Consider the following 23,063-nt stretch of genomic DNA (forward strand, 5'->3'; position numbering starts at 1 on the left):
ACGGTCACTATAATTAAACTAATTATTGTTTTGAACTACCAACATGGTAAGACACCTGCGCACAAAAATTACACTTTAAAAATATCGAGCAGCATGACTGGATCACTTTGACATCGATTTATACCTTTATGTTAGCCCAGCGTTTCCCAACCTTTTTCAACTTGCGGCACACTACGGGTATAACTTGAATTCTCGCGGCACACTCATAAACATTATTATTATTATTTTCAAATATGAAATACCAAGGTAGGTATATATATATATATATATATATATATATATATATATATATATATATATATATATATATGTGTGTGTGTGTGTGTGTGTGTGTGTGTGTGTGTGTGATTACTGATCTCCTCACAGAGATGAAAGCTCGATCACTGGTTTTCTTCTATGCTGATTCATTATGCTTATTTTTATTCTAATTTTAAAACAGAAAACAATTACAATGAAATATAGGACTCAGGTTTTTAAAAACACGTTTTCTTTTTCGAAAACTGTATTCAACCTTTCACTAAGAACGAAGATCATTAAATAACGAACGAACAAATGCCTTGTACTTTTAACTTTGCTGTTTTAACCAAAACCGGTGCATATTATTGCAATCACACACCTTGGCGATGCGTCGAATTAAAAACACACCTGTTGAACGAAGTGTTGTTCTGTCGTTCACGTGCGAATGAGTGTTCCACGAACGTTCACTTGACGCGTACCGTATAAGTGCTTCCATTTCTCGGTGTTAGTATGACTCTTAATTGAAGCGTAACATAGCAGCTAACAGTGGAAATGTGTACGAGACGAAATACTGTCCGCTGCACAGTAATAGATGTAGAATAATATATTACAATTACAGTAATTTTTTCCATGGTAGAAATTCATAGTAATGTGAAATACAAAAATATACATTTTTTCCTATGTCTTGCAATTTGGTTGCTATAGAATTAATAATTTTGTTTCGATTTCCTCGCGGCACACCAGTGTGCCGCGGCACACTGATTGGGAAACGCTGTGTTAGCCAAATGTTCGAAGAAAAAAAAATCATTAATATTGTTATTCATATAGGTAGAACAAAAATACATGCAACAAATCTGAACACAGAACATTACTTGGAACGTTCATCTGAGCATGTAAATGCATAATAAACTTTCACTTTCTCGTAAGCATTGTCCATCATAATGCAACTCCAGATGGAAAATAATCCATATTTACACACATGAAAATAAGCTGGAAGACTATATATATCTTTACCCTCTTGAAAATTAGCTATCTTGATTATACGAGGGCTACTGAGAAAAGTTCGTGCAAACAACTACTACCAGTGGTGCTAGCATTTCGCTATGATAAAATTCGAAAGAATATATGTTCCCATGTTTAAATTATTTTTGACTGATTGTTTAAGCATGTTTGTTTATTTTCCACTGCAATTTGAAGAAGTAGATTGTGTGAGAAATGGAAATTTCTCTTTAACACTCGGCTAATGATTTTTTTTTAATGATTCCAAATGTAGTTTAACACCGAAACAATGCATCAAGCGACTTCATCTGGCTCTTGGGGATGGCATGTGTGTGTGTTTTTTCACTCGACCCTAGCCATAGGAACTAAATACATATATCTGATTGATTGGAGTTATCTGTTGGGCCACTTCCGTAGTACACATATTAATTGAAGTTGCGCTACTCGAGTGTGACGTAATGTGACGTGCTATTATCATGGGGGTAAAGGTGGAAGTCCTGCGAGGCTTCTAACCCTTTTCGCTCGCTGACGCTCGCTCAGCTATGTTTCGTTACGTAAGTAAAAAACTTTTTTTATCACTAAAGTTGTGTGTGTAAAGTGGACTAATACCACGTGACATTACGTCACGACCGGACGGTGCAACTTCAATGTAAATTTAACTACCCTCCTGTTGGTTTATAACGTCATGTTTATAAGGGGTACCAGAAAGCTCTAGGTAAATGGTGGAAAAAGTGCAATTTATGCATTATATATTACGTACAAGGCCAAATCAGTATTATTTTCATCTTATTTTACGGGTCTTCACTAGCGAAATTAAACTACCGCTAATTTTACAGTTTTCTGTAATATCTTCAAAACGAAAAAAAAAAAATATTCGAAAAACAAAAACGTAGTGCATTAGAGAATATTATTTTGCATGTGATACCATTATCACAAATCATCTATCTGCTTTCGATTTGCAACTGTCGATAGATTTAGCATTTTTTGCGGGTTCTGTAAATAGCGACACACCAAAAGCAGATAGGTGAGTTGTGGTAAAGGTATCACATGCAAACTCTTATTGTCTAGTGCACTACGTCTCTGCTTTTCGAATATTTCTATTTGTTTTGAAGATATTACAGAAAAACTGTAAAATTAGCGGTAGTTTAATTTCGCTGTAGTGAAGATTCTTAATGACATAAACAGGGCCGGATTTCCCAATAGGCCCGGGCCTATGGGCGCAAGCTCGCAGGGGGTGCACGGCCGGGAGAAAAAAAAATAAAAATCTAGAAATAAAAATAAATAGCCATAACATATTTTTTGAATTGATTAAAAGAATCAGGCTAATAAAGCATTCTGATTTTGAAGTTCATTGGAACAAATAATTGTTGGTAAAGTTAACCTATTTTTCAACATTATGCATCAACTTCGTGCATTACTTTAAAACACAGTTTTTGCGTCACGTTATCAAAATACTTCATGTAAGCTGTGTTTCTGAGATGAAAACTATTTTATAATGTTTTACAGTTTTTTTTTATCTATTTGCCCAAATGGCTAAATTGATCAAAACTAAAGTTATTCACCAATCTTTTGTTAATGCATTAACGGTATTTTGTTAAGCCCAGAACCAAGTAAATTCCTCAAAAAACTTGCAATGATAAAATTGCATCGTGGAGTGGTGTTTAAGCAATTAACACATAGGCCTGATATAATTTTTTAATAAAGGTTTTTAGGAAAGTAACTTTAACCAGACTAGGGGGCGGAAAAAATTATTGGGCCTAGGGGCGCCAAAATGCTAAATCCGGCCCTGGTCATAAAAGTGTTATGAAAATTTTTAAAAAAATAAAATAACTTTCCTTGAGCCGGGTTTGAGCCCACGCCAAAAGCAATGTTTATTACTGGTCCGCTTGTTAAGACACTCGGCAACGAGGACCAACAGCATCTGGCGTTTCATTTGTGCTATATGTATGCTAGATGACGTGAAACGGATAACTCCAACCAATCAGATCCGTGTATTTAGCTCCTATGCCTAGGGTCAAGCGTGAATGAAATATATGCTTGAGGATGATGCAATACCCAACAGAACTGCGTACATTTAGTTTTCCGAATTGCAGTGTGGTCGCAAATTTGTCGGTGAAGACTTTTGTGAAGGTTATCCACCCAGGTTTGTTGTTTCCAATAATGTTACTGCTGTGGGTAAAATGATTTAGATATATTCGTATGTGACATTCAGGCATACTTGTATATTGGCATGACAGCAATACATACGATTTTGTATACAATCACTGAACGTACGGAAACTTTCAAACTGTTGGATCCTACACAACTTGACCGAAAGCTCAAAAATATGATCGTGTAAACTGGTGTAAAGAAATGCTCAAAAATTCAAGCGAGGTAAGTCAAATTTGGTGTACTACATCGTTTCACGGACGAAACCTTAATCTATTTATATGAACCTGAAACAACAATCTATTGTTTGGGTATTTCAAAGTGCGCCGAAACTGATAAAAGTTGTTCGTTCAAGGAGTGATGCCAATAAAATGACTGCTTGTGTCTTTGGTTATACCGTACATGTGGCAGTCATGTAAATACTAACAAGTAAATGTCACGTTTGGGTGAATCGAGTTGCTGCCCGAGACATGTTGATAGAGTAGTACTAAGAGTGCTCAATATATCACGGAAGTTTTAGGTGCAAAGCTCAAAGGGTTTAGGAGATAGAGCCAATAGAATGTCACATGGAGATACATGTTATAGTCGTTATACATAGTCCAAAACAAGAGAGTCTTATACCTATTATTTCCTCTAAACTAGTTTATGTTCGTGTTTCCAGCATATTTAAGTAATGAAACACAAGAGAAAATTGTTTGTTTTGCAAATCCGAAGTGGTTTTGTCACTGCATAGAAAAGTTACTCATTACTACAATCAATATACAGTTCAGAACAGAGTGCATGCTTCGCACAAATACTCTGCTCATAGTGAGCATACCTGACAAACGCAATCAAGTCGCACTTCAAACATTTGTCATTCACAATTCCGTCAAAGCAGTAGTGGTAAGGAACGATTCAACTTTTAGGCTCCCCTTTCCGGATCCCGGCTTTTTGGGCTATTTTTTAGACTTTCAGTCAAGCAGCTACTGCATCGTCACTATTTATCCTAGGATCATGGTTCATACCTCATTCTCTTCAGAGTGGAGCTGGCTTTCAAATGGTACCACTTGCATGCTCATACCATATACCAGGAGCGGGAAAAATGATGTCAAAAGGAAAATTTCTGAGGGAATTTTTTCTCGCACTTTGGGCGCCTCTGTAGCGGCCCTGTATGAACGTAGCCATCTAAAAAAAAATCTGATAAATAGTACTTGGTATACTGTATGTGTGTGCCAAATTTCAAGTTTCTATCATGAATACTAAGGGCGGGAGAAATTTTATCAAGAATTCCCAGAATGTCCCAAATTAGCACAAAACACTATGATCTCAGGGAAAAAATTCCTGAGACATCCCGAATTACCCTAGGGTCATGTTCCACCCATCATTCTGTTCAGAATAAAATCGCCTTTCAGACGGTATGACTCACGTGTTTCCATCATGTATATAAGGCGGGAAAATTCCGAAGAAAGGGATTTTGGGGGGTAAAAATATCCCTTTTTTCAACCCTTTGCCCCTCTGGTCCCCCCTCTGTTTTAACTCATAAATCTGAAAAAAAAAATCTGGTAAATACTACTCGGTGGACTGAATGTTTGTGCAAAATTTCAATCTTCTACGTGCAAAAATAAGCGCACCAAAAAATATTGAACATAGGCTTAATAAATGAAAAATATATTTTAGAATTATGACGTCACCTCCTATGTCTGGACGCAGGAAGGTGTAAAACAATACGTAAGGTCTTCTACAATGCCTCTGGACTTGAGAAAAAAAAAAAAAAAACGAACGAAAAAGCTCAAAAGCTCAATTATAACGCAATGTACCATGAAAAACGCGTATGGTACAAATTGTAGGATCCCCAAAGGGGTAGAGCCTTATAGAAAGCGAATCGAACTATGTTGCGAAAACGAGGAGCACTGAACTGGTAAATTGTGAACGACTGAAGTTGTATGAATCTGTCAGGATGCTAAATATTCACGTCACTTCCTGTTATTATTGTATCAGTTATGAAACAAACAAAGGTTTTGTATGGACGGAAGAAGTGAACATCCAGAGGCTGAATCATGCCACTACATTTACCAGGTATCAGCCATTTGATCCATGCAAAGCTTCTGGCACACACTATGACGAAAGACTGTCGTCTGTTTGCAGACTATGAATCAAGTCACAGGAGGATTTTCTTCTTATCACCTGGAATGTTTTTCCATATGACGTCCGAATAATCTTAAGATTCTGCTTGTCCATGTTCGCTGGTTTACCAGCAAATAAGATTAAGGTTATATTAGCTGGATCGGCTGGTTTTACTGCAGGGAACCTACCGTTTGATTCAACCACCAGAGCATACATGGGACGCAGAATTTCTCCGTCCATGGACACAACCAGCATTATCATATAGGAATGGGATGTTGCACTCATACCCCACTGTTGTTCTGATCTCCGCTAATCCTTTCTCCCTCAACGTCCAGTACGAATGCAATTCCGTCTCGATAGAATTTTGATCCGCATTGAAGACATTGGCAGCTGGAATATCATCAGTGTTCATAAGATCATGTACAGAAATAGACTATAACATGTAATTCCATGTGACGTTCTAGTGGCTGTATCTCCTAAACCCTTTGAGCTTTGCACCTAAAACTTCCCTGACACATTGAGCACACTTAGTACTACTCTATCACATTATGTCTCGGGCAGCAACTCTATTCACCCAAACGTGACCTTTACTTGTGAGAGGTATATTTTTCTACAACAATTTGCTTGCCAGAGGTCATGAATGAATTGCGTAAGGCGAACTCAAATCGTCGCATCGTTTATGACCACGGCAATGCCAGTTCTCACTCAGCATATCAAACTGTTATTCTTTATCCAGTAAAAACGTAGAAATAATGACTCATTGTCCCTACTCACCTGATTGATCGCCTGATGACTTCTTGTTTCCATACATGAAAAATAATATGCTTGGTCAGCGATCTGTGTTGCCTAAAACGGCTATTAACGAATTCCGAACCATGGTGTACTTATAATTAAAACTCGCTAAAATCAATGAAAGTAGGACAATATGTTTTCTGCAATAAGGAAATTCATTTATATAATTTCCTCATTCAACTCTACCTTTGTTTTCCCGTAATACATTCTACAATTAATTATGAAAATACAGTACTTTTACAACACAGAACACTTGTGAGTCCAATGATTATTTCGGAGCTGGCTATGTTGAATGGTTTTTAACTAAGTTGACATTGCATTGTTGTCTGCAACGCTAAGAGATTCAACCCAGCTTACCACTGGTGTCATTTTAGTTCTTTAACCATTTTATCAGTTTCTAAAAGTTACGACTATGGGGTTTCTTAAGTTCATACTGATAGGCTGGAAAACATTGCCAGAACAAATACAGAAGCACTAGAGCTACATCTCTGTTTTGCTATGAAATTACGCCAACATCATGTCCTCAGTTCGGGAAGGACTTTGTGAGAAGTTAAACGTTAATCCGTATTATATTAGATAAAGAAAAGTGAAAAGCGATCTAAATCTTCAATAAAACTCAAATGTTTTAAGAAACAAAACATTTCCCACGAAAAAAAGCAATGGGAAAAACTATTTTTTGGGACTTTTCGCATATCTATGTGCCAGAACTAATTCTCTAATTTCCCTATTTCATTATATTCCCTTATTTTCTACTCGAAAGCAACACCATCAGCATATACAAATAAGTAATATCAAATAATTATCAGTGTACTCACCGTTCTGTTTATAAGCACCCCGAAGTAGTCGACCAGACTTTCTCCATAGAAAAAGTAATTGGAAGTGATTAGAAAGTACCAAGAGAGTGAACGAAACCATGGCAATCCATGTATTCTGTACACTGCGTAGCCTATGTTGATGATTTCGGCAAAGCATTTGACTTGAACAACGAGTGTCTGCAAAGAAACGAATGCAAACACAATTAAAATGTCATCAAAAGAAAAAAAGAAGACTGAAAAGCACATAAGATAATATAAAAAGTAAGAACAAACCATTTAAACTACTAACCGGTGACGGATTAGGAATTACATTTCTGGGCTTTGGGCATCTATGCCCATGTTAGCCCGTCTCACATAGAATGAAAGGAATATGAGAGGAAGAAAGGAAAGAAACGGACTGGAATTATGTTAGGTACCACCCCGGCATTTGCCTCGTGTGAATGAGGTAACCCCACGAGAAACCTCACTCAGGATGGCTGGTCTGAAATAGCAGTTACATATCTCCGACCAAATGTCCCTACTGGGAATCTAACCCAGGACCGCTCGCAAAGTAGCACATAGGTAGAAGTGGTCGGTGTATATGGGGTGAATTTATATAGGTCAACAGCTATTACTATCTTCATGCAGTGGCGTCGGAAGTATTTTTTAGCTGGGGGGGCAAACTACTGTCTTGAAAATAGACACGGGAATGTAACATAGGTAAGACAATACGAATATATGTTTGTAACATAACAATAATTTGATTTGATTTGTTAATAATAATAATAATAATAATAATAATAATAATAATAATAATAATAATAATAATAATAATAATAATAATAATAATAATAATAAATGATGCTGTAAACAGTTTCGTGAGAGTGAAATTTCCATCTATTAGAGGCATCTTAGTTTACATCTTTAGATTAATTAATCCCGTGTCAGTTTTGTGCTGGATTTTGGTCTGCTGCAGAAATTCTCAACCACTGAAATCAGAATTAAAAACATATAAAATTGTAAAATTTGTACTGCTCACAATGACTGTTTGTAAGTACAAATTTTACCATTTTAAAATATATACTGGTACATATTTTTAACTGTATTTTACCATTTTATATTTTGGTACATATTTTTAACTGTATGGTCACACGGACACTATTGAAGAGAGGAAATTAAAATTATGTTTTTAAAAATCCAGTTCTGGTGTTGCTGTACACTGTAATAATAGAACTTGCTATTTAGAAGTACAAACTTTGTAGCACTTTGTAGTAGAAAGTAACTTGTACATTACAAAAAAAGGCTACATAATTAAGGGAAAAATAAGAAAATATATTTTTTCTACCTACTTGACTTCGTACCAGAAATGGAAAAATGGAATTTTCCCTAAAGACTTCATAAAACTTATATAGAAAATTCAATTACACTAATTATCCAGAGTTATTTATATTTTTTACTACACTTACTTCAGTATATCCAGTTTATCACATTCACCTCTCTTTCTAATCACATTATATTCACTAATAAAGTGCGACACAATTAATAAGGAATAATTTAAGTTTATATTGAATTTTAAGTTCTATTTTGTTATTTAATTAATTGGTTATAATTCGCATAATATTTTCACTTACGTAATTCTACATTCATTTTTTTTTCAAAATTGACCAATAGTATATTTTCTTTCGCTTGTCTTTGATATGAATTCTCTTGCAATGTTGTTTAAGTCTGGTCGCTACACATATGCAACAAGAGCAGATGAGCCAATCTTTCCTGCAAAATGGACGTTCTCAAATAAGTCTTTAGACGACGCAAATAGCTGAATGATCTTTCGCAAATGCTCAAGAAGCTGGCATAGTGAGAATGAAAGTCCCTAGACAAACAACTTGGTCGAGAAGGCTGCGAACAATTGAGGTTTCAGCACTAATAGTTTTTAATATTCTGATGGTCGTCAGCGACTCAGTCGTCATCAAGGTAGGATGAAGCAGCCTGAGCTGACCATATAATCTATCCAGGTTAAAATCCGAGTGAACTCCCAATTCCTGCTTCAAATATTCTCTCGAGAGAGGCCCATCAGCACATATAGCTCCTTCAGAAAGTATCTTCTATAGTTTTATGAGTTGTTTGAGGCCTGGCTGATTGAAACGACGCTGCACTTCATTCAACAAATAGTCAATGATTTCTAAGTACAATTTTGAAAGATCTGATACAAGTTCTAGGTTAGCTGCTATACAAGGATTATCAGTCTCCTCCAACCTAATTGGTGTTCTCTTTTGATCTTGATGAAGTGGGCAATTTTAAGTGTAGTCTGTCTGTATTTCCCTTTGCTTCCTTGTAGATGTTTTCAAATGCACTGTTCGTTCGTAGGTTGCTCAGAGTGTCCTCTAGATAGAATCGCTGCTGCTCTTTTAGCTCCAGAAGCAAAAACTTCAGAATTTTGAAGCACTTTCGCCAGTTGTCCGCAAGGTACAATAGCACGTATACTGACTATCAGAAAAAATATCATTCCGAATTTGTTCATTCTTCTCAAATATCCTTTTAGAATTACTTTTTGAACATCATTTGGACCACTTGTATTACTGATGATTCTTTTCCAACGTGATTTGAATTCGTTTGTAGTAGATTGAAATCGCCTAATACAACAGCGAGTAGGACAAACAGGCAGCAAATATTTAGGATTACTTTCGTTGATAGTTTTACAGGGTTCAAGAACAATGTCGGCTGCATGATTATTGCAATGAATGCATACAGCTTTCGGATGTTGAGTCGAAGTTATCTTCTGCACACCATTCACTCGTCCTGACATAATAGCAGCACCATCATGACACTGTTCGCTTATATTTTCTGTATTCAGGTTAGGCTTCGTTAGAATATCTTTGATCGTGAATTCTGTTTCCGATTTTGTGTCATGTGGGGTGATCATTTCCATAAATATTTTGTTGGGTTTGATTAATCAGAGTCAATACAGCGCACACAGAGACAACTGTTCTTTTAAATATCGGCTATGATTGCATAAAATGGAGACTCTTTAACTTCTGCTACCAAGTCTCTTTACATTGTATGTCCCATAATCTTTAAAATTTCATTCTTTCAATCAGCACTAAGCCAGTTATCCTGTCGATTAATCCATTGGCTGAGAACAGGCACACCCATTTTTCTTTTATCCATGAGTGACATCAAATTATCCGTACTATGCAAATGTCCACTGATTGCTTGACCATTGCGAGCTAAATATCTAACACTACTAGTTATTATACGCAGTGACTGTCTTCCTTATTATTGTTTACAAACTTGGTCTGAAAGGAGAGCTGAAACAGGTGTTCTATTTCTGCACACATATCTTAATCCTTTCACTACCACTGGGACATTTGTGTCCCACGATACATTCTCAGAGGACCCCTGGTAATTTACCACATTTTATTGCTATAAATCAATGTTCCACTGGTAAAGAGAAGCCTGCTAATGGTTCACAGAATTCTTATTAACATTATCAAATAGACAGTAGTGGGAGTGAACATAAACAATGAAAGTGATAATGGAACAGATGAAAGTGAGGAACAATGTGCTAGTGATAAAGCAGTGGTTGCATGTACTGTAATTTGAAAAAGGATGCCGAAATGTAAAATATTTGTAATCATAAATACGACCCAATTGTTTTTCTGAGAATATACGTTTCATAATTGAAAATACAAGATGATCATTCATGTCAATACCACTGGGACATATAGGTCCCACGTAAAAATATCAGAGGGATACATAATGTCCCACCCTTCCCACGTCGAAAAACGAAACGATGGAAAATGTTTTTTTTTTTTTTTTTAATATATATTTATACGTTTGAGAACAACTTAAAATAGCCATACATTAATGTTTCTCACTCCGAAAAAAAATGGTAGTGAAACGATTAAACGAACGGAACGACAATAGAGTTCGCATTTTTCATGCTCTGAATTATTAATCCTACCTTATACATTTTTCCTCCTCTTTATAAAACGTACAGCACTCTGCATATTGTTTGTAAGAACATTAATTTAACTGTATGGGAAATGTATTTAGACCCTAAGTGTCCTGTTACTCATTTAAACTGTTATATTTTTCTATCTGTTTAAAACCTCTCTCGACGACTCGTTTCATATTGCAGACTTACGATTACTTAAACAACAATTTTCAAAGAATTTACAGTGTTTTGAGAATGTACACCAATGGAAATAAAGAGAATTTTCAATTATTTTTCCTAATTCTTTCTGTCTAACATGGGGGCAGAAAAGGCGCCCGGTCCCTTGTTTCAAGGAGAAAGATGAATCTGGAAAACAGAATTTTTTTCACATTACTATAAAAGGCAAAATTTAGTTCATATAATGAGTGTTGTGTGATGTTTTTACAGTTTGAAAGTGAGGGGGCAAAACGAGTATCTTGCCCCCTTTGAAAATTTCAGGAGGGGCAACTGCCCCCCTTGCCCCCCCCGGTTCCGGCGCCCCTGTCTTCATGCCTATTTCTTGGAATTATTGTTACTATCTTCTAACAGAAATAGGGTCACATGTTAGCAGCCGCAGCTGGGGAGGGGAGACCGGGGCGGTAGCCCCGGATACTGATAGCAAGGAGGCGCCGAACGAGCAAGAAGAAAGAAAAGGTGTCGGAAAAGAGTAAACGGTGCGGCGCCCCGTAAAAGAATTGGCACCCTATTAAATCAATATTGTTGTCAGTTTCCAAAGAAATACATTTGTTAAAAATTTTCAATGAGAATCACAACAAGTTTTTACTTATTCCTTAAAGAAAGTTATTATATTCGATTTGTTAATGACGATGGGATATAGAAGGTGTCGAGTAATGACTTATAGTGAACGCATTTTCAAAATCGGAAGCGGTCAAAGTCTGAAATACGTGTTCGGCGTTGTGATGGTGATGGGTTTGCTTAGTTAATCACGCTTTTCTACCCAATCGGATTAATCACGAAGGTATGAAAAGTGAGAATGAAGGTATGAAAATAAGAGGAGTGAAGAGACACACAAACTACTGTTTGCGCAAGAATATAAAAAATGAAGGTAAACACGGGGAATAATAACATATTCGAAATCGCAGAGTAGGCTTAAAAGGATCAGAACTTAACCCAAAGAAGTTATTCTTTTTCAAAGACTAATCACTACCAGTGATTTTTATTATTATTATTATTATTATTATTCCATTGATATATGAAATGCTTCCAATTTGAATATGAATTTATTGGGATCATTTCTCCATCAACTATTTGTATTGCTTGAATAACCTTTCTGTGCATACATATCAGTTGTGCTTTATCTATCTACCTCCTGAATTTCCGTTATAGTTCACGAAATATTTTTTACCGTAAAAGAACTAACTAACTTTATGGCCTAGGCGTATGGAACAAGATGTTTAATGCCGCGTTCACAAAAGCTCTTCGTTGACTTCTATCCTTAACCAACTCGATCCATTTTCTATTTTGTATTCATATTTCTGCGCAATTCATCTTAATATTATCCTTCAATCTGAGTCTAGGTCTTCCTAAAGGACGTTTTCCCAACGGATTTCCAGTCAAAACTTAGAAAGCGTTCCTACATGGCCTGCCCACCTGAGCCTCCTACATTTGATGACTCGAAAAATGTTTGGTAAAGGGTATAAATTATGCACTTTCTCGTTATGAAGTTTTCGCAATACCCGATTGCCGTTCCGCTTGGGTCCGAATATTCGTCTCAGGATTTTATTTTCAAATGTTTCCAGTTTGCGTTCTTCCCTTAAAGTAAGCGACTATGTTTCGCAACAATACAGAACAACATGCATGATTATCGTTCTATATATTTTGAACCTCAAATTCCTCAACAGAATTCGCGAAGACAAAAAAATTTGAACTGAATAATAACACTAATTCCCTGCTTTCAGTCGACATTTAATTTCTTCGTGGATAATAATTTTGGTATGTTAATAGTGATCTTAAATACTTGAAAGTACTATTTGATACTTTGACGCATCCATAACCTGCAGTATTTTGATCCGACTGAACTTCCATGTATTTATTTTACAATGATAACGTTGTATGTTTCATTATCAATCTGTGCCTATTTACTGAAAGGAATCAGAGGCGAATTATGTGAACAATATGATGTATAAAGAAAAGAAAGATATATTGAGATTTTGAGATATTGTTTATGTAATCAGTAACAAAAATAAGTGTTGATGTTTCTATAGCAACGACATAAATAATTGTACTAATATGTAGACATCTTGATGAGTAAAGAAGTGTGTGTATGAAGGTATAAATATTTTATTGTATGTGTAGAAAAGTTGATTATGTACGCTTCGCTTGGTCAACTATTAAAAGCCAGATAAGAAAGTGTAAAATACGTTGAGAATTATTTTTGAAGATTAAGTATACGAACCAAGGACCTTACAATTTTTTCCTGTATTTACTTCTAAGCTCGCAAGCATTTAATAATGTCTCTGCATTTCTTTCCATCGTTCTCCTATCAGATTTACATCATCAGCATACGTCATAACCTGGTGAATACCATTTAGCTCTAGGCCCTGGTTGCTATCTTTGATTTTCCTTATACCATATTCCAGAATAAAGTTGAATAATAATATCGACAACGCATCTCCTTGTTTCAGACTATTCTCGACGAGGAAGCTCATGGCCAAGAATCTTCCTACTCGGACTTTACTTTCGGATTTGTTTAAACACATCTTAATTAATGTAACTACCTTTTTCGGTATTTCAAATTCTGCAAGAATGTTGTATAATATTTATCTTCTAATAGGATCGTAAGCCTGTCTAAAATCAATAAATAATTGATGTACTGGGGTATTGTATTCCCATTTCTTTTCGAGTATCTGTCGAATGGTAAATATCTGGTCCATAATTGATTGATTTCGTCTAAATCCACACTGATAATCTCCAGTAATTTCATCCGCGTATAGGATCAATCTTGCTAATAAAACGTTTGAGAGGATTTTAAAGGATTCTGACACAAAGAGAAATGCCTCGATAATTATTACAATCCGCTTTGTCGCCTTTTTTGTGAACTGGAACAATGATTTATTCTTTCCACTCTTGTGGTAATTTCTCCTTGTTCCAGATAAGGAGAATGAGTTTGTGTATCTTGTTCCACAATTTTTTCCCTCTAGCTAAAATTAACTCAGCTGGAATTTCGTCTACACCCGGAGATTTGTGTTTCTTTAATTTCTTTATAGCAATTTTCACTTCTGTTCGGCTAGGCTCTGAAATTTATGGTTCTGCTGTGCATTTCCCTTTTCCCACGAACATTAGTTTTTGACTGCATGTTAGGCAAATCGTCAAAGATATCTTTCCATCTAGTCCAGATGTATTTGTATCAGTGAGAACTGTTCTGTCGGCTTTCCTTAATATATAAACGCGAGATTGATATCCTTTCTTAAATTCATTGATGCCCTTGAACATGTATTGAATTTTTTCTATTATCTTAAAGTTCATTAATTTAAGCTCTCAAAAAATCGCGTTAATCTTCTACACATTTTGAAAGTTTCCCGTCTGACGTCAACGAAATTTAGCCAAAGCAGTTTCGCCTGTTTTCCTTTCTTCGTTAGTTTGGTACATTCTTGGTCGAACCATGAAAATGTTCCTACGTATTCCCGCGTACGCCAATCTTCTCTTGCTGAAATTTTAATGCTATCCTTAATTTGAACCCAAGTATCCTTAACATTAGTGCTCTCAAAACCTTCTAAAAACGAGAATCTATTACACTTAAATCTGGTACTCCCCTCTCGCCTAGTTCTCTTCCAATGTCTGTAAATTAACCCTCTCAGTTTTCAAATGATGAATATTTTCTTTATTCAACGATAATCTTTCTCTCTCGTTATCGCTGCTACCAGATAGTTAACAGGTCACAGTCAGGTCCTCTGAACGAGTGAACATCAATTATGCTAGACTATCTTCTTCTATGTATTAAAACATGATCAATTTGATTGTGTGTTCTTCCATCTGGCGAGCTCCATGTGCATTTATGAACGTCGCGATGTGGGAATTTTGTACTCTTTATGATAAGGTTTTTGGATGTTCCAAAGTTCACGAAACTAACACCGTTATCATTACGTTCCTTATGCGGACTTACTTTCCCTATAACCGGTTTGAAAATATTCTGTTGCCCTACCTTCGCATTGAAATTCTCTAATAGAATTTCCATGTGGTATCGCGGGACTTGGTCGAATACTTGTGATACTTCTCAAGAAGTGTATTTTATATCGTCATCCTTATCTCCTGTTGGGACATGTACATTTAAAACAATATCAAACCACCGACCCTTAACAGTAATAAATGAAAGTCTATTTAACAAATTCAACACGTTTAATTGCTAATATTAAAAGAATCGAAATTAAAATGCTATTTATGTGGTCGCATACAGAATAAAATTACAAAATTTTACAATCATTACTGGAGATTAATTCTGTCACCCATTTCGAACATTTTAAAAGCACATAGTTTCTAATGTATTGAAATTTCATTTCTTATCGATAGTATGAAACGTTACCAATAGTTGCACTGTAGATTTCCGTAACTGATCTCCAAGTGGATCTGTATACCAACCAAAGGTAGTTTTGTCAAGTTTAACAAAAAAAAAAAAAAAAAAAAGTCCAAAATACACTTTTTGAAAACAGCTCTTATGTGTAAAAGAATACATAATGATCTCTTTTGGCTGTTCCAATTGTCTGTCCAAGCAGCTTGACAAAAAAAATCAACATAGTAAACAACAAAACCTGCTTCTCTTATATGCACAAACAAACAAACAAACAAACAAAAAAAAAAGCTTAGTGTGGTGAGTGTAGGGGAGCGCGGAAATCTCTAACTACGGCTCTGCGATGTTGGCTAGAACTTCAATAGCTAAAGAAAGTGATAAATAGTAAAATCTACGAGAATATCTTCCAAGGTAAAACATGCCGAAATACAGTACGGGACATGGTCGTTTATTTTTGCTTCGTACTTCAATGACACACGTGACTTAAAAAAAAATCGCATACATTTATAGTTATAAGTAAGAAATTTCCGCAAATTATCCACTTATCAGAAAAAAAAAAAAACTAAAAATGTATATCTCAAGACTTGTGGCAAGCCAATATATAGAGATAAGGTTCCATACTTCCATCGTGGCTTCCGCCCCTCGTTGGTTTCACCGTTAATAATTTTTACTTCGTGGCTATTCCCCGGTCATAAGTCAGATTTGATTTGATTTTGTTTTTCAGTTTAGCGTCCCTTTCAGCAGAGAGTCTATATGAGATGTGGACCTACAGCTTAAAGTGGAATTTGAACCACATGAGCTACCGCGGGGAATCGAACCCAGGTCTGCCACGCCAGTCATGTGCCAGAATTTTAAGGGGACAATAACAAAACCGCAAAAAAGAACTACAAAAAGATTTTGAAATTGCTTTGCTTTTTCTTAACCTTCAACTACAACAAAGTGACATCCAGTAATCGAAAAAAATAGTGTAGGGGGGTCTATTATATTTTGGATAAAGAGCTATAGTATATATTGTTCAGATATTGTATTTGAGACGAGAGTAAAAGAACTCTTACTGCTACCGTTTATATGTAGTTTTTATTACTTGTTACTTCATTGCGTTTATTACGCATCACATCCTCGCCTGTTTTTTTCTCGTTCCTTTTAAACGCAAGCGGTTTCTATGTAACTAACTTTTAATTTACGACTTGTTTCCAAATATACAGTATGACGGAAAAGTAACGGAACTTTGTTTCTTTACAAATAACAACTAGCTCCATCTATTGAAGCAATATACTATTGCGAAAGCTGGATACCTGCTCAACAAAACGAGACCACAATCATGAGAACAGATTAACGGAGTGTCAAGTTATAGCAAGAAATGTGAGTGTATCTGGTGTTATCTCGTCACAAAAACACAATGGAGGAAAGAGCCAATATTAAATTTCGTTTCAAGCTAGGTGAAACATTCACACAAACATTGGAAATTATGAAACAAGTGCATGGTGACGAGTGCTTATCTCGTACATATGTGTTCGAGTGGTATACGCGATTCCGGGACGGTTGTGAGTCCTTGGAAGACGACCCAAAGCCAGGCACACCGAAAAACAAAAATCGCGATGAGTTGCTGGAACAAGTGCGTGAAATGATCACCCATGATGCAAATTCAACTGTGAGATGGGTGGCGAAGGAATTAAATACGACAAAAGACATGATTCATGGAAGTTTGACAAAGGATTTTAAAAAATGGAAAGTCTGTGCTTGATTTGTTCCGACAACTTAACTGCCGACCAAGAAAGAACCGTCGCTGTTCGTGACTTTTTTTTTTTTTTTTTTTTGCTAAGAAACAAATCAGTGTGCTTCCACGTCTTCCGTATTCGCCTGATTTATTGCTGTGTGACTATTTCCTATTCCCAAAATTAAAATTGGTCATGAAAGAAACATTTTATAACAATGTTACACACGTCCAGTCTGCTGTGATGAAGGTAATTGAGGCGATTACGCAAAAGGACATTAAAAACTCTGCTTGCATTGACGAACGTGCCCAGTGGTGTATTGATGCGTAAGGGATGTATTTTGAATAAAAAGAACTACACTTGGTAAAATATTTAATTCGTTTTGTTTAATTTAAAAAGTTCCGTTATTTTTTCGACATACTGTGTATTGTCAAATAATACTGTTGGTCGATAATTTAAAAGAAATACAGGGTGTTTCAAAACAATACCGACAGCGTTTGGGAGGTGATTCCTGACACCAAAATAAGACAAAAAATATAGACCCACCTGGGTGCACAAATGCTTCCTTTCGAAGTTATAGGCTGTCGAAAACACGAAAAAACGAAATTTAAAGGTTCATAACTCCAATACTATGGGACCTACCGTAGTCGGGTCAAGACTTCACTTAGGAACTAGTATGTGCTCTATTCAAATATCCAAGTTTCAGAATCCTGCGGTACTTTCGCAACAATTTTTATAGAGGTAGTTGGTGAGTACTTCAGATTACATGCCCGTAGACAAACTCCCTTTATAAAAATTATTGCGTGACTACCTAAGAATTCTGAAACATGCATTTTTCGATAGTGCACATACTGGTTCCTAAGTGAACTCCTGATCCGGGCACGGTAAGTCCCATAGTTTTGAAACTATGGACCCTTAAAGTTCATTTTCTCATGTTTTCGGCAGCCTATAACCCCGAAAGTAACCATTTGTGCCCCAGGTTGGTCTATACTTTTTGTCTTATCTTGGTGTCAGGAATCACCTTCCAAAAGTTATTGGTGTTGTTTTGAAACACCCTGTATAACGTGGTGTAGGAGAGAATGTATCATTTAGTTTTTACCTTTCTGTTCGTATTTCGTTCCTCTATCTTATTGTGGTGTTTAATAATATATCAGAAGGTAACACTCCAGTTTCAATTACTATTTTGATACTGCTTATGCATGACAAGTGCTTCTATTTACTATTCTATATAATTTTAATTCACGTGAAATTTGTACACGTTTCGAGCTAGATCTGAGAAAAAAAAAATCCTTAAATTTGCACACAATTATGAACAACTGTGATCGAAATGAAGAGATTTTAGACAAATGGCTCACGTTGACAATTTGCACGAATATACTAACACTTTTTGAACAGTTGTTTAAAATTCCAAACAAATAAACTAAGTATAAGCTAACTGCTACAACAATGAGCTTTGTCATCGGCATTTAACTTCTTTAACACGCTTCTGTTTATAAACGAATAGGAGCAGCCACTTCCACCTTTCACGGCTGTGTAAGTGTGAGGGAAAGTTTGACTTAGTACTAGCGATGTTCTTATTACATGTTTGCAGTCCTTTATTCAATAAAATTGGGCAGTACCCAGTGGCGTAGCACACTTTTGCGCCCCCTCCCCCCGCAAAGTATAGAGTTGAGTTGAATTTGAGTTTAACGTCCCGTTCAGCAGCTAGGCTATATGAGACGTGGACCTACTGATTAACGTGGAATCCGAACCACATGAACTCCCGCCGGGAATCGAACCCGGCGCAAAGTATAGAGAAGGGGCCCTAGTTGTAAAGCCGACAGAAATAAGGTTGAAGCTCTACTACTTTAAATCTTTATTCATCGCAAGACTTCGGGGGCCTCGTATACCTCAGGGTCCCCCCGCACTGCGGGGGTTGCGGGGGCAGCTGCTACGCCACTGGCAGTACCTGAGTATTATTATTTAGTATTCTACCTTTTAACAAGTCTTGGGACTACTGAGTTTCTTTCTTTCTTTCTTCTTTAGGTTTAGGCTTGGAAATGTTTCTTCCACGTTTCTCGACTTTCAGCTTCCTCTTTTAACTTCTTCTTTCTTCAAATCATCAATCAGTTGTGTTCTTCTTCTTTCTACCCCTCACTTTCCTTCCATGACGGTATGAAGAAGACAATTTCTTCGCAAAATATGTCCAATCTAATTGGCCTTCCTACGGAGGATGTTGGCTAGAAGCACCCTCTTCTCTCCTATCAGTTTCTAAACATCTTCATTTGTTATTCTCTCTGTCCATTTTATCTTCTCCATTTTCCTCCAACACCACATTTCGACGCTCTCTAAATATTTCTTCTCTAACTTCCGTAATGTTGAAGTATCTGAAGCATACAGTCCAATACTCCATATATAGCACCTGACCAACTTCTTTCTTAGTCCAATATTAAGCCTGCTAGTTAAAGTGTCTGAGTAATTAAGGTATTAGCAGATTGTGATTGATTTTGTGCCCTTCAGCAAGCTCAGTGCTTTTCTTTGGGAAAGAGGGAGAAGAAGCCCCATTCTTCTTAAGAGTCTTCATCCCGGCGAAATTAAAATACCGCTAATTTTACAGTAATTATGTGATACCTTCAAATAGATAAAAGATAATCGAAATGTGGAACAACAGCGCCCTAGACAATATTATTTTACATGAGAAACCGTTATCACGACTCACTTATCTGCTTTCGATTTCGAGCCATTTTGAAAATCGGCATTTATTTTCGCGTTTCTAAACAGCTGAAAACGGAAAACCACTAGGTGACTTGTGATAACGGTACCTCACGCAAAATAATGTTGTCTAGGGCGCTCTTGTTCCATATTTCAATTATCTTTTATCTATTTGAAGATATCACATAATTACTGTAAAATTAGCGATATTTTATTTTCGCCGTGATGAAGATTCTTAAAATAGGAAGAGGCCAAATTCATATGAAATGAAATGAAACCTTTCAGTTTTACGTTCCACGATCATGCCGTGTAGGCTGAAGGCGATTATGATGAGAATGAAGGAAATAGTGGTATGCAAAAAGAGGGAAAAAACAGAAGAATACCGAGAAAACACACACGTTTGTCCGCCAAAAAACCCACTTGGTGCGAGCTGGGATCGAGCCAGAACCCTACGCACCAGAAGTGAAGGCTGTACCACTGAACCACTGCGGTGCCGAACAAAATTCATGAGGAAAAATTTAGCTATGAGGTTGGCGCCGATACATATCAGGACACCTTTGGACCCCTCAGGTACTCATTTGATAGATACTGTTGAGTGACTAAAGTGCAACATCGCACCTAATACGGATCGAACTTACTTCACTGTCTAGAGCTAGCGCATAAGCTTTAGGTGCAAGACACCCAAGGGTTCGGTTCACAGTAGGAGAGCAAGGAACGCACTATACTAGTTGACATCCTACTTTAAACTGTACATTTCATCGTATATAGACTCACTGCTGACAAAGGACGTGAATACAAATCAAAGTCACTGCGGGTCGAATTCGCGCTCCCTGACTGGTAGACAGACGTCTTAACGATGACTCGCTGCGAGTCCCGGAGAAAGATATTAGTAACTCATGATTATATTTTTGTGGAAATAGTGCAAAGTAACAAAATAGCTAACAAAACACTAACAATAGTTAACTTTTGTCTCTAATTAACATTCGAGTATAAAAGATTGCAAAAAGCTGAGATTGAAATAAAAGATAACTGCAACTAGAGAAGATGAAGAAGAATGTTTCCCATCCAACACTACAGGTTTCTATTGAAACGCTAGTATACATACGCAGTAGCGTAGCAGTTGCCCCCGCAACCCCCGCAGTGCGGAGGGGGGGGGGCGAGGTATACGGGGCCCCGAAGTCTTGTGATGAATAAAGATTTAAAGAAGTAGACCTTCAACCTTACTTCTGTCGGCTTTACAACTAAGGCCCCTTCTCTATACTTTGCGGGGGGCCTGCAAAAGTGTGCTACGCCACTGTACATACGTATAATCTACACATTTCTGATGATGATTAACACTACACGCAAATAAAGAACAAAGGAAATTAAAGCTATGACACATACCGTTGTTTATGAAAACTTTAATACCAATGTTATTTCTAAAAATTGAAAAAGGTGATCGGAATCTGTCGCATGTCTGATTCAATATAACGACATTCAAGGTTTAACAATAACATTCCAGGACTAATGCTGATACTCTGTAAGTGCTAATAACAGAAAATTGTTTATTACGTGAGAGAAATGCTATAATCTGCTTTTGCGGGGCATAGGAAAATTTGGTAAAGATAGCATTTATATCCCTCTTAACATCAGTAATCAAAGATATCATGACCTTTTAAAAGCATCTGCATCCCGGTCATCAAAGATAGCCTGGTTCCTACTGTCATGAATTCTTATATCGATAGTACCAGGTTTCGTTCCTATGACGATGCAATCCAGCAATGAATGGTCCAATTAACTCCGTGCAGTACTCGACTCTCTAAGGTCTTCGCTCTGTAGCCAAAAAAAAGAGGCACATCCCTCGCACATATCGTTTTCCCCCAGATCATTTTTCAGGATTTGCAGGTTAGTTTCATGCTTGATGTACAGTACATCCTCCAATCACACGGACGGGTAATGTGACGACCTAATTGCAGCAGGACGCGGAACCTGAACGAGTGGCTGATGGAGTCCATTTTTGAAGTCATCAGAAATATTTTCACGTCCATAATGAAATCGGGAGAACCATTCAATCACACGACCATGATATAAGGCATTCTCCCAGTAAACAGTTCTGATCATCTCGTCTGATTTCGCTAACTTATAGCAATCTTAATGCAGTGTTACCAGGTTGGGCTACAAATAGCGGATTGGGCGATTTTTTAAGTGCCCTCGGTACAAAAATTTCGAATTGGGCGACACGCTACTTTTTGGGCTACTTGTAATCATCTGTGGCCTATAAATCTTCACAATACGCTACTTTTTTATTTTCATATGTAACATGAAGGACCATGTTTGTTTTTAATCTTATCATTGATGAATCAACCGATATTCCTTGTGAAGCATTTATACTTATGTAGGCCTACTAGGTATTGTAACTCAAAGGATAATTGAATAGTATCTCAATTCCTGTCACAGTTACTACCGTACTACAGAGATACTGCATGATGCTGTTATTTTTTTTCTCTCGTATTGATATCAATATTCAACAAAGCTTTGGTATTGCACCTGACGGCGCATCTAACCTGTGCGGTAATAATAATTCTCTTTACATACACACGAAAAGGATAACTGAAATATAATATTGATACAGTACATTTGACATTCTCTTCATTTATTCTGTTCACATGCATCAGAGGAACTGTCGGGAAATGTAAATTATTTGCTCACTGTCAGAGAAACATATAACTAGTTTCATAGATCTGCTCTGCATAGTCACTCTTAAATGGAGCTATATAAGTTGATAAACGGTGGCTAGGAACTACTAAATTGTATTTCCTGAAATAAGGGGATTCTACTGAAGATTAGAGATGGCCAGAACCGGTTCCTGGTGGAACCGGTTTTCGGGTCTGAACGGATTCGGTTTTTGAAGATCCGGTTCCGGAACCGGTTTTTCGGATCCAGATCTAGAACCGGTTCTTCGGATCCAGGTCTAGAACCGGTTCTTCGGATCCAGGTCTGGAACCAGTTCTTCGGATCCAGGTCTGGAACCGGTTCTTCGAATCCAGGTCTGGAACCGGTTCTTCGGATCCAGGTCTTGAACCGGTTCCGCTGGAACCGAAACGCTA

At 36.8% G+C, this 23,063-nt stretch overlaps 1 protein-coding gene across 1 annotated transcript in view; it reads right to left on the reverse strand.

Annotated features, from left to right (window-relative positions):
• Cds (CDP-diacylglycerol synthase) overlaps window positions 1-23,063 on the reverse strand; it is a gene marked incomplete in the record, with an annotated part of 193,108 nt that overhangs the window by 101,400 nt on the left and 68,645 nt on the right. Inside the window, 1 exon segment of the mRNA XM_081760359.1 lies at window positions 7,095-7,271. Within this exon segment, the coding sequence (XP_081616485.1) occupies window positions 7,095-7,271 (177 nt within the window).

The sequence above is a fragment of the Thermobia domestica genome, chromosome 5, assembly GCF_964235325.1.
Source record: "Thermobia domestica chromosome 5, izTheDome1.hap1.1, whole genome shotgun sequence".
Lineage (NCBI taxonomy): Eukaryota > Metazoa > Arthropoda > Insecta > Zygentoma > Lepismatidae > Thermobia > Thermobia domestica.